The sequence below is a fragment of the Adiantum capillus-veneris genome, chromosome 11, assembly GCF_014529385.1.
Source record: "Adiantum capillus-veneris isolate H3 chromosome 11, ASM1452938v2, whole genome shotgun sequence".
Lineage (NCBI taxonomy): Eukaryota > Viridiplantae > Streptophyta > Polypodiopsida > Polypodiales > Pteridaceae > Adiantum > Adiantum capillus-veneris.
The window spans coordinates 102,688,531-102,704,322 of NC_140941.1; the positions used below are offsets into that span (position 1 = coordinate 102,688,531).

The following is a 15,792-nucleotide window of genomic DNA, read 5'->3' on the forward strand; positions in this document are numbered from 1 at the left end:
ATGATCATACTTGTGGCAGCTTCCACCATCGTCGCAAGTTAAATGCGCACACAGAGAGAGAGATTTCATTATTGTCCTCGAAGGTCAAATATGACCTATGGGACCAAAAGAAACCTATCATGTGGGGTGTGTGGAGCTACTCTCGATGCTCAAGAATTGTTGAAATGAGCATTGCAACAGAGTCCATATTGTGGTTGGGAGAGGAACGTGCGTAGAGAGAGAGAGAGAGAGAGAGAGTTGTCAATGGAGATAGACAACTAATTCGCATAACACATATACCAAGGTTACCATAACGTAAAAGAACCTGGTTACCATAACGTAAAAGAACATTATAAATCAGCCACATACCCAATTACCAAGCTCTCTCAGTACATGGATGTACACAACTCAGATCTTGCTAAGCCACCATTTTCGTGGCTTCCAGAATGACAAAATACATGATTATTCATAAGTTACCAATTCTAAACAGGATTAAACCCGTCCTATTTTTTGAATAATAGCTCAAGGGGACACATAGGCACCACAACCTCGTGCAAAACCAGCCGTACAGACAACGAACATCAACCCATCTCATCAAGGGTGGAATGTTTCTTCAGGATTTTGCTATCCAAATCTGGAAAACAGCAAACTCTTGCAACCCAAGTCCCACTTTGACTATTTCGGCCACCACCTCATGTATTTTCCAATGAAGCTTTTGCAATGCTAGCCTCCAATTCATCAAGCTCCTCAGGATCCAGCTCATCATCGTCGTCATCAAAAATCTCGTCTTCATCAGACATTGCTTGAGATGTACTTGGCCCACTATCACCCTGCACGTTCTCTCTCTCTCTCTCTCTCTCTCTCTCTCTCTCTCTCTCTCTCTCTCTCTCTCTCTCTCTTCTCACATTCTATTACTCGACCCCTTGGAGGTCCCAAAATGGTGCCGACCCCAAGGGAACGTAAAAAAAAGTTTCAATGGTGCCCGGAGGCAGTTACAAGGTCCAGTGGCCAAACCACAAAAAACGCCAAGGGCAAAAACTCTTAATTAGGGTAAAAAGTGCCCTGGCAACTACTGAAGGGAAAGGATGAGAAAGGAGGGAGTATCCACCAAGGATAGACACTACCAAGCTGCTGTGAAGAGGAAAACCATCCAGGAAGCAAGACTGAAGAAACCCAAGCCAACATCAAAAGACGGACTGAGAGGCAACCACTACACGAGGTTGAAGGATGGGTGGGAAGACGATAACCAGAACTATTGCCACAGAAGGTGCCATCCAGGAAAAGTGTAACGGGAGGGGACCAGGTGCCAACGGAAAAGAATAGACGAGACAACTTTAAACACTTCAAAACAACTGACTGAGAGAGAGTGCACCACACGCGAGACGGGGAGTGTGTAACAGGCTTGGGCACCCCAAGTCGGAAATCTAGCATGACACACGAGAGAATCACTGAAAACAATTCACAACTTTAAATCACAGTTCAATTCGGGATGACATGGCCCGCGGTAGTTCCGTGCCCAGAGGTATTGACTTGGTGCCCCTTTCAGTATTTCTTTATTTATTAAATCTTGAGCAAAATACAACTCCCGTCAGGAACAAACGCTCTCAGACTCTGCGTCCAAATGCCCAACAGAGTGAGGCCCCAAGGGCACTTATAAATTTTTACAAGGGATGCCAAAAGCAGAGCCCCAAGAGCTTCCAACTCAAAAGCAATAATCCCCAAAAGAAACTGGCTCAAAATCTACTAGTAAAATCAGCCAGCGCAAAAAGTGGAATTCCATACAGGCTGCCACGTCAGCACTGTCTTTTCTGCCACATCAACAATCAGTGCAAAATCAAGAGAGCCCGTACTACTTCCACGTCAGCACCTGTCCGGGTGGTCATGCCACGTCATCACTTTGTGACATACCCCCCTCTTGAAAGAATTGTAATCACCCTCGATTACGCGTGCAAAACAGACAGAGGCCATAAACCAGTTCAATAGACATTGACTCTAAGTACCGACGCACTAGACACGACACATCTAGCGCTTGTACAAAGATGACAGTCACATCGCTGCACATGACATCACACGAAATCACATGACAAATCAAATCCATCACAGAAAAATTCATTCCGAATCTCATACCATGACTGCCAACAACGTATTTAGTAACCACATCTAGATCCATTCCGGACCTCACTGATGTCAGATTAATTAATCCCATGTTGCGATCATGTCTATAGAGATTTTCGACTCAAGCACTGTCGTGTGCGAGTAATCATTCGCCTTGAGCAATGTCATGTGCAAGAAATCATTTTCGATGATCCCAAGTCAAAGTACTTCCCCCATGAAGTCATTCAGCAGAATACTATCAGCCCATCAGTATCCCTGAAATTTAATGGAAAATCAATGACTTTATTCTTTCTAGGTAATCTGTGACATAGGAGCGGAGTAGCTCCTCTCTTGTGCAGTCCCGCCTGCACCAGATTCAACCCGCTAATCTGTAGGAACTCATGGAATAGCCACTGCTAGACCAAAAGCGTCGAGGTAAAGTTCCAAATCCGAGGAGTATCTGCTAGGTCCTCCTCCATCCATTTCACATTTAATGCCCGATGGTCTTAACGAAGAACCACCGTTCGCTTTACCTTTCTCTTTCCCATCTTGGAAAGTCAATATCTATTTCAGAACGAGTATCTCCTCGCTCTCTTTCTCTTCAAGTTCATTCGGGAGTTGTCACTGCTCCAAAGTCATCATCGTCTCGTTCTTTCTTTCTTTCGTTTTCTAAGGCATGCCTTCTCAAACCGTAGAGCACCCAAATCATTTTCCTTCAGCTGCAACTCGCGTCGAATCATGAAAGCTGCCTTCTAAAGCCGTGCTTGAAACTTCTCAAGAGCCTCGTGCACCTTGGCAAAAGCAGTATTCACATCTAGATCATACTGATCGGCTCCAAAATCTTATCCTGGGTCTGGGGAATGTTATGATCTACCAGCTGATTCCCTTTTTCCTTTCTTTCCTTGTGCCTTGGGACCTACAGGTAGCGTCTTCCGCTTCCCCTGTCCATTGGCACGTAAGTGTCAGTCATTGGAACCCTGATAAACACTATCATCTGATTTCTCTTTCTCTAGAATCCTTTGATGAACTTGCATCTGGTTCCCCTTAGTTTGTCGGAACCCTCTGATTCTCCAGATTCCGATGACAAGCTGTCATCCGGTTCCCTTGATTCATTTTGTTCACTGGCACACTCTTGCCTTTTTGAGGTGGATACTATCCTGTCCGTCACATAAGTCAATGAGCCGGCATGCATTCGAAATCGTTGCTTAGTCATGTCCCGTAAGTCTCTGAATGGAGTCAAGACTTCTGGTTTAAAGCATAGTCTTGAATCTCTTTAGCAAACCACAACAAAACCACTCAATCTGGTCTTTCAAAGTAATCTTCTGAAACGAAGACACTGGCAAGCAAGTATCCCAAAACCTCTAGAAGTAGTCATCCAATGTCAGTAACATGCTGCCTTTCACACCTTGGATTGTTCTGAGGACCGTCCTCCAGAGAAGGCAGCATCAAACTGATGTACAAACTCAAGGGCTCGATGGGTGTCCTGGTAGCCTGAAAAACGTCTGAAACATGACGGCCTGACTCCCTTCCTTCAACTCCTTGGTCATTGTCAAAAGAGGACGAGCTCTCCTCCTTTGAACGGCTGGATGGCCTTCCATGCCTTCTAGACTTTGTTTCAAAAATCTACTTCAAAAGAATCTTGTCTTAGGTGCTTAGAAATTGAAGAACCTTCTTAGCACCCTCCAATACTTCAAATGGCGCCTTCCCTGTGTGTTGTAGGCAAACAGTGCAAAAACTTTTCCCATTAAGTCTTCTAATCCGAAAAATAAGACTTCAACAAATTTAAAACCATTGAATTGGCTATCTCAAATTGCCCATCTGTCTACGGGTGGAACGAGGACGAGAACAGCAACCGCATGCCAATTTTCTCCCAGATTGCCCTCCAAAACAAACTAGTCAACCGGGGATCCCTGTCCAAGCAATGGACTAAGGCATGCCATATATTCGGAAAATCCGTGAATGCTTTCTTAAGGGAGGGTGGGGATGGGTAAAGGCTGTAAGAGTCCGTGTGCCTTATGCCTGTCAAACTTGACCTTTTGGCATACTAAACAACTAAGAACAAAGTCATCACTTCCTTTTTAAGCCTCAGCCAGTAGAAGTAACACTCCACACCCTTCAGGGTGGTATCTATGCCGCGGTGGCCTGTAAAAAGGTGGACAATGGCACTCGGTCGAGACCTTTTCCCTCAAGGGTTGTGCATCCCGCAAGCAATACCCTAGAACTGTCTCCCCATTCTATATGCAGGTAAAGATGTCTGCAAAGTCGGTGCCCTCACAACTGTTTGATAATCCTTAGGCTAACTCAAAGGAGTCATGGCGCTCGCTGCTGCTGCCCGCTTGCTCCCTCCCCCCTTCTTCGCCATCGCTGCCTACCCCCCCGCCCCTGCGTAGCACCCTCGCCCTCACCACCTCGCGTAGCCCTCCCTGCCCACCCCCTGCGCAGCCCGTCCTACCCGCCCCCCTGCGCAGCCAGCCCCTGCCCGCCCCTTGCGTTGTCCACCCTGCCCGCCTGCTGTTGCACCCGCTTCACAGCCCCCCCATTCCGCTGCCTCTCTCGCTGCCCACCCCTCGCCCCCCACCCGGTTCCCAGCCAGCCCGCTTCCCTGCCACCCACATTGCCCCCCCCCCCCCCCCCCCCCCGGCCGCTTTCTTCGCTCTTTGTCTTTCTTCCCGAAGGTTTCCTTCAGCTGGCGTTGGCAGTGCTATTTTTTGGACAATGCTCGTCAAGGTCTGTTGCAACGAAATCACTCTATCCGCTTCTCCGACACAGCAGTAGACACGGGTGGAGGCTCCAGCTCCACCAAAGAGGGACTCTTCCAAAGCCCCCTCGCTTGACCTCGCTGAGCCCACCATTCGACTTGCTCTCTCACCAACAGAGCAAGCGACCCTAGCCGCAGAGAGAGCGCTTGCAAGCGACTTCTGTCATCTGCAACATTCTCGGCACTCCACCCAACAGAGGAGAGTTGCGTGACCTCTCCAAGCCCGCCTTCTCGCAGAGGTGGCCAAGATCTTGGACGTATAGATACTCGGGCGAGGCTACTATCAGATCGAGTTTGAGACCTCCGAGATGGCGTCCAAGGTCATCGCCATGAGTCGATTGACCAATCAAGCAACTCGAGCCCACTTTCGACAGTGGAGACATGGTTTTGACCCTGCTTCAGATCATCCCCATCTCCGTCTGCTTTCCTGGTTTGCGGAGGGAGTACTTACCACTTTTGTCCAGGATAGGCTCAGCAATTGGGACTGTCTTGGAGACACCTCGCACGGCAGCCTCAGTAGCTGCCAAGGCGGCTGGCATTCCCTCAGTTCGTGTTTTGGTCAGGGACACTCACACGCTCTCGAAGGTCATTCTTCTGCCTGGGGTGAGTGGGGGTTGGTTTAGACAGAGCATGGAGTATTCGGGCCTCCCAAACCAGTGCTTCATTTGTCGATAGATGGGCCATCTCGCGAACGCCTGTCCACGGAGGAGGCCTCGTCCTACACCACAGACTCAACCCCAGCTTGCAAGGGCTGGCCAACAGTCACATGCAGAGACACAGCGCACACATGCAGAGCCACCCTCCGAGCCTGGGGCTCCAGCAGAGGAGGGATGGCAACAGGTCCGTGGTCGACAACGATAAGGGCCACAGCGACAACCTGGCACTCAGAGTGGTCCTCATGCGCCTAAGCAGCAGCAGTGGGTTCCCACGGGGAACCGTTTCGGTCCTCTTGAGCAGGATGAGGCCCCCACCTCGGCTTCACCCTCGATAGCCCCCCCCCCAAAGTTCCCCCCCTCCTCATCATCCTCCCCACCTCCTGCTCCCACCGCCTCTCCCCCCCCCCCCCCCCCCCCCCCCCCCCCCCCCGCCCCTCTACCTCTGCCGCTCCCCCTCGCCCCTCCTCTCCACCTCTTCCCCCTGCTCCTACTCCCCCCCCTCCCGCTCCAGTTCCACAGTCGACCGAGGGGGCAGGGCCATCTACGGCTGCTAGGAGATCTCTTGGCAGCGCCTTTACCACGAGTCGCTTGGCGAGAGAGGGGCAGCCTTTCTTGCGATCCCCTCTATAGGTACAGAAGTCTCCCCTTGCAGCTATCCCTCATGGTCTGACGTGCATCGACATTCGACGCCGATGGGACTTCTCCCACTCGTTTTCTCGATGACCCCTCAGCAGACCATGAGGTAGCCTGCTTCAGGGTCCATGTTTTGTTCCTTACAGCTAGGGGGATAGAAGCCTTGGACTCAGCGGTTGGCTGGGACCAGACTGAGTGGACTCTCGACTCAGAGTTGGGGTGGTTGCACACACAGGTCCTAGAGTTCTCTTACCACATGGGAGAACTAGGAGTTACAGACATGCTTCAGACTTTGTGGCCATTGGCCAAGTTTGCGGTGACCCCTCCAAATACAGCAGGATGTAGACACACTGTGGTTTACTTCTTTGCCGATACACAGTGCTTGCCATGCTATGTACACATTCATGAGGACTCCTAGACAGAGGAGGTTGCTTTACGTACGGCTCGCTCTACTTGGGCTTGGGCCAGGCACTCGTTGCAGTCACGCCTATCTAGAGGACGCTCGGATGCGGATTACTCCCCATCCAAGCCAGCCTCGAAGATAGCACGTTTAGCTGTTGCGGCAGCATCCATTCTCTCTCGCTCTCCTGAGGATCGTCTCATAAAACGTGCAGGGACTTGGTGGGCCCCAGTTTCAGCGTCAGCGGGGCCGCCTACGTCAGGAGCTTCAGCGCTGCCTTGTGGGAGGAGAGATTGATCTCCTTATGCTACAGGAGCACCATTTGTGTGAGAGCCGCATTAGACGTTGTGGTCAGTTCTTGCGTGGTCGATATGATATTTTTTGGTCAGCTGCTTTTGGACCTGGAGGCATCCAGGGTGGGGTATGTATGACTATTGCGGATTCTTTGCAGCAGGCCATTGTGGGCAGAGGGATTATTGTGCCACGCAGGGCTCAATGGATCACTATGCACGTTCAGGGTTTGCCTTGTGGGCTTCCTGAACATCTATGCGCCCAATGTGGTGAGTGCACGCGCAGAGTTTTGGACACAAATAGTTGAGTCTCTGCCGCACTGACAACCCGGGCCAAAGTGGCTTGGCAGGTCATCACTCTTCCTTGTTCACAGGGAGGTCTAGGGATCATAGACCTAGCACAGCACAGCAGTGCCCTTCTGCGGAAGTTCATCGTCCGAGGTCTTCTTCCAGGTGAGGAGCCCTTGAAGAAGTTCTTGTTACAGCGGCTTCGTGCTAGGGTGCCTCAGGCAGGAGGCCCCTGGCAACCTTCGACCTGATGGATCTTCACAAAGATGCGCAGAGTTGGTTTGAGCAAGAGACTGGAGGATCGCTTCGCTGTGGGGTTGCTTCGATCTTGGGAGCACCTGCGGCGAGGCCTGGAGCAACGTCAGCCTGCTTGCACGGAGGAGCGTCTGCGACAACCCCTTGTTTGGAACCCCATGGTTAGCACTGAGAGAGGCCACTTGGTTGGTAGTCGGCCTCATGTTTCCTGGGGTCCCATGGCAACGGGTCCAGCGTGATCTCTAGGTGACTGGTTAGAGTTTTCAGGCTTGTCAGAGGACTTGTGTCATCGATCTTGACCCAGCAGCTCTTGACCAAAGGAAGTCCTCACACTGACAGGAGTGGTGCAGTGAGAGAGAGGAGTGTTGGGAGCTCATCAGTGGCCTGATACTCTAGTTCATCTGGCAGGCCCGTTGCTTCTGCATCTTTGAGGCTCACCCTGTGCCACCAGCAGAGACTGTTCGCGATCTTTGGCTAGAGCTGATCCACACTCTCAGACGACAGCTCAAGAGACTATAGGGCAGCTCCGACCGCATGCGGGAGTGCAGAGAGGCTTTCCTTCGACTCTAGCATCCAGGGCCTTTCCACACCATGGTCCAGGGTGTACTCCGATGGCACTACCGACCACCTGTGTGGCTTTTCCCTCCTCCCGTCTCTTGATTTTGCCTCATTGTACATATGCTGTTTTTTCATTGGGAGAGTCTCCCCATCATGGTTGTTGTAGCTCTCTCTTGAAGAGGTGATTGTAGCCCTATGGGCAGTTTCATTAACTAATAGAAGGATCTTTTTCTCGGAAAAAAAAAGATGTTCGCAAAGTCAAGATTTGTGGCGTACTGTTCAACCATATACTCAAAGTTTCTATGATGAATTGCAAAAAATAGCCGATACAAGGGGCTTCCGAGACAAAGCATCCACCACCAAATTTTTGTGTCCCTGAACATGGGCAATCTGGAAATGAAACTGTGACAAGATGTTAGCCCATCTCATCTGCTTTTCCGAAAGCTGCTTCTGTGACAGGAAGTAGCGTAAACTTTGATGATCCGTAAAGACTGTAAAATCAGCTCCGAGTAAACAATGTCACCACTGAGTAAGAACATGGATCACTGCCAATAGCTCTTTTTCATAAATCTGTGCAACCATTTCAGGACGTAAAAACATCCTGCTCCCATAAGCAATTACATGGCCTTCTTGCAACAAGGCTGCTCCCAACCTACGACCATAAGCATCACAGTAAACTTTGAATGTCTTTTGCAAGTCTGGTAAGGCCAACAGGAGTCCAGTAGTCAACTTTTCTTTGAGAGTCTCAAAGGCTGCAATTCTCTATCGGTTCCAAGTAAAAGGAACTCCTTTCTGAATCAGCATATATGCAAAGGGGAAACAATCTCTGCAAATTTTCGAACGAGCCACCGATAATTATGAGCACAAGCCCAGATAAGCGTCGAACCTCATGAACACTCTTCAAATCACGCCAATTTTGGCCGGGTTCATCTTTTCACCTTCTGTTGAGACGATGTGTCCCAAGAAATGTATCTCAAGCAAATGACAAAACTCGCTCTTTTTCACATTTATATACAATTTATGCTTCCGCAATGCCAGGAAAACCTGCAACAAGTGGTGTCTGTGTTCTGCTTCATTCTTGGGGAAAACAATAATGTTGTCAAAGAAAGTACCCACAAATGATCGGTACTCTCTGCAAATCCAAAAAATCATCCTAAAAGCTGTCTTGTAGACGTCTCCCACAGCAATTCGAATCTGATGATAATCACTCTTCAGATCAATTCAACAAGTAGAACCCTGAAGTCTGTCGAGTATATCATCCATCCTCGTAATGTGGAAATCTGTTCTCGTTCATTGTTTCTTTATGTTGACCTCCGCTAACTTTGTAAAGTGGCCGGTTCGGTGGTGTACTATCAGAAAATCAATCATGTGCTCTTCGGGACGTGAAGGAGGCAACTCACCTGGTACACCCTCAGAGAAACAGTCAGCCTAAGTTTGCAAAGATCTTGTTGTTCTTTTTCGAGGTCAAACATATTCGACCTTCAATCGTCATCGAGTAAAAAGAAACTAGATTTCATCAAGTGGGACGGACTCGCCTTTCAGTTTTATCCGTCAAGTACAATCTCTTTGCCCTTCTCATTCGTCAAAGTCGCTTTCTTAGCCCAATAGTCAACCACGGCGTTGTTCTTGTGGTACCAAGGGATTCCTCCGAGGACATCACACCCTTCCAAAGGCATGATATAAAAGTCCTCCTGCCCTAAACACCCCTAACATTGCAAACGAAGTTTGCCAATGATCGTTGTAATGGCAACATCCCAACCGAGTGCCGCTAGAACTGCCTCTGCCTGTGGCCTCAGCCTGTCGGGCATAATTCCAAGTCGAGCCACCAATTCAAGTGAACAAAAGTTGGCCTTGGCTCCTCCATCAAAGATAATGAGGGCTTCTTGGTCTCGCACTTTGCCCCATGCTGTGTAAAGTTCGATATTTTCGTTCATCTGATCGAAGTCAATCCCCACAAAATCTCGTACCAACCTTGCTTTCGTCTTTCCTTTTCTTCCGCACTCGACTGCTACTTTGTAACTCTTTGGCTTATCTTCAGGTGGTCCTCTGGTTCATTTTCTTTTCAAGAGTTCTTGTCCATCTCTTTCTGCGAGTACAAGTTCCGCTTATCTGCACTCGTCTGTCCTTCCAGCTTTCCTCTTGACTTGAGAGGAGAATCAATGGCCTCACGCCTTCTCGAGTAAATCTCATCGATCATGTAATTCTTCAAGTGTTTCGCCAATCTCGGGTCCCTAGAGTACTTAATCAATCTGTTCACAATTATGTCATTCTGCAGTTGACGTTTGTACTCCATCCTAGCAAACTTTTCCGTTGAAATTTGCCCTAAATCTTCATTCTTTTCTTCAGTTCCTGTCACAAGACGGGGACCACGTGCCAATAGAAAAGAACAGACTGAACAACTTTAAGCACTTCAAATAACAACTGAACTGAAATAGAGAGAGACGACACACAACACGGAGTGGCGGAATTCCACCCCAAAGAGTATTGGCCCCAAACCTCGGCGCCCCTTTCGGTACTTCTTCTTTATATTGCATCAACACAGTACAAACCGGTACTCCAAACTCTGCACCTTCTCCAGGAAGCATGCCATAGAATGAGCCCTAACCTCATATTTAAAGGCCCTTGGCCTAAAAAGCAATTACAGTGAAAAGTCTTCTAACTTAAAAGCATCTGGTCCAAACGCAAAGCCAAAAAGCTGCCACCGTAAATCACGGAAATCTGTACAGCTTGTCACGTCATCAATCAACGCAAATTTCAAAAATTTGCTTGCTGCCCTTAGAGTTAGGGTTAGGGTTTCGACAGTTTTAGGGTTAGGATCAAAATTAGGGTTTGCAGGTTTTAGGGTTAGGGTTTCCAAAATTAGAGTTTGCAGGTTTTAGGGTTACCGTTTCCAGTAGGGTTTGCAGGTTTTAGGATTTCAACAATTAGGGTTTCTGGCAAAAATTAGCGTTAGGGTTTCTGCTCTCGGGCAACCACGTCATCACTTTGTGACACTTGTTCTGTTACTTGTTCTTCTTAGGGTTTAGGTCCCTCGGCCGGTAGCTCCGTTCCTCAGTAGGTCGACACGTCAGCAGTTTGTTACATCTCCCCTTCTTGAAAGAGAGTAATCGTCCTCGATTACAGCATATCTACAAAACAACTCAAGTTAGCTCAAAAATTTCCGAGAGGCATTCAGTTTGCTCTTTTTATGAAGCAATTAGCTTCTCCTTTCTGCTCTTTTGATCGAGGAGTTAGCTTCTCCTTTCGTCCAGATCGGAACTCTTGATATTCCAGCGTAGTAAAATTAGCATCGCACCCAGACCGTACTGATCTTCCACGGGTGTCTTGATGCACTAAAATTACATACCCATGCAATCTCATCCAATTAGGAATATTCAGTGGTTGACACATCACAATGCAACACAAATGCTTACATATGCATGTTACAAGACATAGAAACATAAAGCCGCCGATGAACACTCCTCCCGCATAACCTAACAAGGTCCGGGCCGGGAGATATTCAACGACTCCCTCATCACTCCTCCCGCATAACCTAAAAAGGTTCGGGCCGAGAGATATAGAGGCCTTATACAACCAAACGCCCCCCAAACCGTAGCCTGCGTCGTTTGCAGGTGTTGAGAGTAACCACTGCTCAAACTTCTTAATACTCCTCCCGCATAACCATCCAGGTCCGGGGCAGAGTCACAACAACAATTATTTTACAAGCATACAACCAAACGCTCCCCACGCATCGGCCTGCGTCGTTCGGAGGTTTTCAAACATGCAACGAAACGCTCCCCAGGCATCGGCCCTCGTCATTCCGAAGTTCAAATAATACCAAAACAGTATTTCTCACTTCTCCACCTGGGAGTAAAATCACCAAGCATTGAAACCAGTATCAAACCAGAGTCAAACAATTCAAATCAGCACCAAAATAGGTTCAAAACAGATACCATCCATTTCAAACAAATTCCCCAAACAAGATCAAACAAAACTCAAACTTAAAAAGCAATCTCGACATCAGTCGAGCTCGAAAAGTCAATCGACTTTCCATCCTGAAACCTCCAACGTTATCAACTCGAGAAGAGACATCTACTGGAGATGTAGTGAAATTTCAGGATATAATCTGCTAGGGTTTCCATGGCAAGCATTTCAGGATACCCCACTCTGCCAGAAGTTGCACTCCGGAGGAAGATGTCAGAAACCATATAACTTCAGACAAAAATTTTCTTGAAAGTTTGCCAAGTACTTGGAGTATGCTGCTTGGTAGCTATAGACATTGTCACAAAGTGATGACGTGGTGGACAGTAGAAACCCTAATTTCTGCCAGAAACCCTAAAACTCTTGCAAACCCTAATTTCTACCATTTCCGGAGATTGCGGAGGCTGAAAAAAAAAAAAAAGATGAGCGACGCAAATTTTGCTTTTTCTCTACCTAATGAGAAAGAGAGAGAGAGAATGCTTTTGCTTTCAAGTTTTGGAGTGAGAGAGAGCAATTGCTTTTGATTTGAAGCTTTTGGGGCTCTGCTTTTGGGCATTCCTTGTAACCTGTAAATTAGTGGTGAGGGCCTCACTTCTCAGAGCATCTGGACGCAGAGTCTAAGAATGAACCCCAAGCCACTCTCTTGTACTTTGATCTGATTAAAAGAATATCGAAAGGAGCGCCAATCTTTGGGGCCAATATCTCTAGGCACGAAACTCCGCCGGGCCAGATCAGTGGTATCAGAGCACGGCCGATTTCTCTTCTACACGAAATCCGATCCCCAATTTTTTTTTCCGCGGCACCTATGGCTTCACGCAAGGATCAGTCGACTCCCTCTGCAGGCTAGGATCACAACGAAGATTCAGACAGAGAGTATGGCCCGCCTCGGCCTACTCAGGCGGAGCAAAGAGAGATGAAGCGTCGTCAATTGATCGGTGATGCAACAAAGATGATGCTCAGTTTTGCGAAGGATCCGAAATTGGCAAAATATATGAGCGAGACTTCTTTTCAGGAAGTGCATGCACAGTGGTAGAAAGCCACTACACCACCCTCGAAATCTGCTTTCAAGAAACCTTCTGATCCCAAACAATATTCAGAGAAGGAACTAGACGAGGTGGTTGATACACGGATTGCTGAGCTTTTTGACGCACAGAAGAAAGCCAAAAAGCATGGCAAAAAGCAAAAGAAAAGCACTGACTTTCCATGTTATTTGGGTCGTCGGTCGACTTTTGACAAGGCAAAGAAATAGAAGAAGCGTGTTCGATTTGAACGAGTACCCAGTTCTTCTTCTTCTTCTTCTTCTTCTTCTTCTTCTTCTTCTTCTTCTTCTGACAGTTCTTCTAGCTCCTCGGATTCGAGCGAAGAAGACAGAAAAGGTAAAAAGCGAAGCAAGAAGCAACGCTTTGGAAAGGGCAAGAGAAAGGCAAAGAAGGCTAAATCTCGCCAAGAGACTAACAGTTCTACTGAGGACTCGTCTACAGACAGCTCACATTCGGATGACGGAAACTTTTATGCGAACAAGAAGAATTTTTACAAAGCCAACCAGTATGAATTTCTCGAAGATAAAAGCAAGAAAGTCCGAGAGTTTAAGGAAGGTGGCCACTCGATCAAGTTTGATACTTTCTCAGGATACTCAGATGCTTCGAAGGCTTTGTCTTTTATACAGCAGTTTGACATCGCTTTCGCGGGAGGATGCTATTCAGAGCACTCCAAGATTCGGAGAGCTACCTCTTACTTTAAGGGGAATGCTCGTACTTGGTGGTCCACTCTTCTTTTAAACAAGACTACGCCAGTTAAATGGCAGAAATTTAAGAAGCTTTTTATTTCTTCTTGGTTGATGCAAGAATCTGAACGAGATGTACGAGCTGCTTGGAACCATCTTCGGATGACCAAAAAAGATACAATCAATGCTTATTGTGAAAGATTCTGGAGGTCTTTTCTACCCGCCTCTTCATTCAAGAAGATCTCGTTCAGAGAACAGATTGAGCGGTTTACCTTGGGTCTACCTACAAAGATCCGAGATTACTGCTTGGAACAGAAGTCAGCTTCTATTCAGGAGTTGATGAGTCATACGAAGCGGGACTTTGCCATTCACTCTGGCAGTCTGACCTACCTCACAGATGAGGCCATGACACAACGAGCCAAACAGACTTCTGGGAACGAAAGTAGAAAGAAAAAAGAGCAACCCAAAGAAAAAGGATGCACGACCCATGCTTACTCCTGAGGAGAGAGCTCGCTTCATTAGAGAGGGGAAGTGCTTTGGATCCGGGGAACATGGACATATCTCCACGAAGTGCCCTAAAAAGGCACAGAAGAAAAGAATGATAAGAACGACGACAGGCTTGAGAGTTCGAGAGCAGCTGAGGAACGTGGCAGAAAAGGCAGATAGAAAAGCAGAACTGGTACCACATGGCGGGGGACTTGCACCGAATCAAATGAATGAAAGGACAAACTTTGCCGCTTTTTGGGGCAAAGTGAAGGATCAGGAAGCTCTTTTGAAGGAGCCAAGGCCAACTCCTTTTCACTTGGAATTGGCGTCTTGATCTGGAATTACGCCCGACAGACTGACGCCACAGGCGGAGGTAGTTCGACTGGCACCCGGATGGGATGTTGCCATTACACCGAGCATTGGCAAACTTCGTTTGCAATGACAGGGGTGTTCAAGGCACGCGAGTGACGTTCTACTTGGAATCCCTTGGTACCATCGAAACTACGCCGTGGTTGACTACCGAGCCGAGAAAGCGACTTTGACAAATGAAGGGCTCAAAGATTGTACTTGATGAACTTCAGTTTCTTTACTCATTCTTTTGGGAGAGAACTGAACGATGGATAAAGGTTGAATATGTTTTGACCTGATCAAAAGAACACCAAGATTTTTCTCCACACTCATGCCGATTGCTTTTCAGAGGGCCTGAAGATCAGACCATTGATCCGATACCTGGAAGCACACCACCGAACCGGCCACCTTACCGTGTGAGCCGAGTACAGAATGAAAAGATTATGAACCAAGTGAAAGACTGTTGCCAAATTGGCTTTATCTGACAGAAAAATAAATTCTAAATGAATTATTGGATTTATAAGTGAGAGGGTTTTCTCGCTTGGAACACCAAGGAAAAATAATTCTAAATGAATTATTGGAATTTTAAGTGAGAGGGTTTTTCTCACGGGAGACATCCGAGTACAGAATATTCCTAGTGTGTCATTCACAGTAATGACGGGAGCACTATGAAAGGGAATATCTGTAAGGCCACCATGAACGGGTACTTCTGATGCGTCACATCGGATGGGTGACAGGGAGCATCGGAAAGAAGTATCCGACCATCCGGGAACGGACATCTCTGATGTGTCATAGGATGGGTGACATAGAGCATCGTGAAGGAGATTGTACCGTAAGTTCCGTAGGAAAGGACTAGGTGATGGGTATTCCTGATGCGTCACAAGGTGGGTGACGGGTGCATCGGAAAGGGAATATCCATAGTCAGGAGGAAATTTCGAACTGCGTTAGAATTGTGCACAAGGAAAAGCAAGCACTTGAATGAAGATGGGTTCAGAGGAAACTTTGAGGAAAAATAGATGCTTTCTGAGAAAGCGGGATTGCTTTTCGGGAAAGCAGATGCTTTCCCGCGAGGAAGTCTATGTCTGCATTGCAACTGTGCATGTGATTGCATCCAAGGACGCCTGGGAAGTGCTGTGAAAGCATTGTTTTTAACTTATAAGGTTTTATTGAGTTTTTGGGCAGGTTCAGACTATTTTTAAAATACGCCGGCCGCCCACTTAATAAGTGGGCAGCCATCTGATAAATAAGGCAACAGATCAGCCAGCGTTTTCTCTCTCTCTCTTTTTCTGGCAGAACGGGGGGAAAAAAAAATGGGGGAAAAAAAAAAAAAAACGGCCGCGATCTCTACGCGAGCAGCTATTCGT

The 15,792-nt window shown here is 47.6% G+C and overlaps 1 protein-coding gene across 1 annotated transcript in view; it reads right to left on the reverse strand.

Moving 5' to 3' along the window:
- Nucleotides 1-532: 532 nt before the first annotated feature.
- Nucleotides 533-15,792, reverse strand: part of LOC147447753 (Zinc finger C-x8-C-x5-C-x3-H type family protein) — a 47,057-nt gene continuing 31,797 nt past the window's right edge. Inside the window, exon 8 of the mRNA XM_086523466.1 lies at nucleotides 533-809. Within this exon, the coding sequence (XP_086379592.1) occupies nucleotides 672-809 (138 nt within the window). The 3' untranslated portion in view covers nucleotides 533-671. The remainder of the gene's footprint in view (nucleotides 810-15,792) is intronic.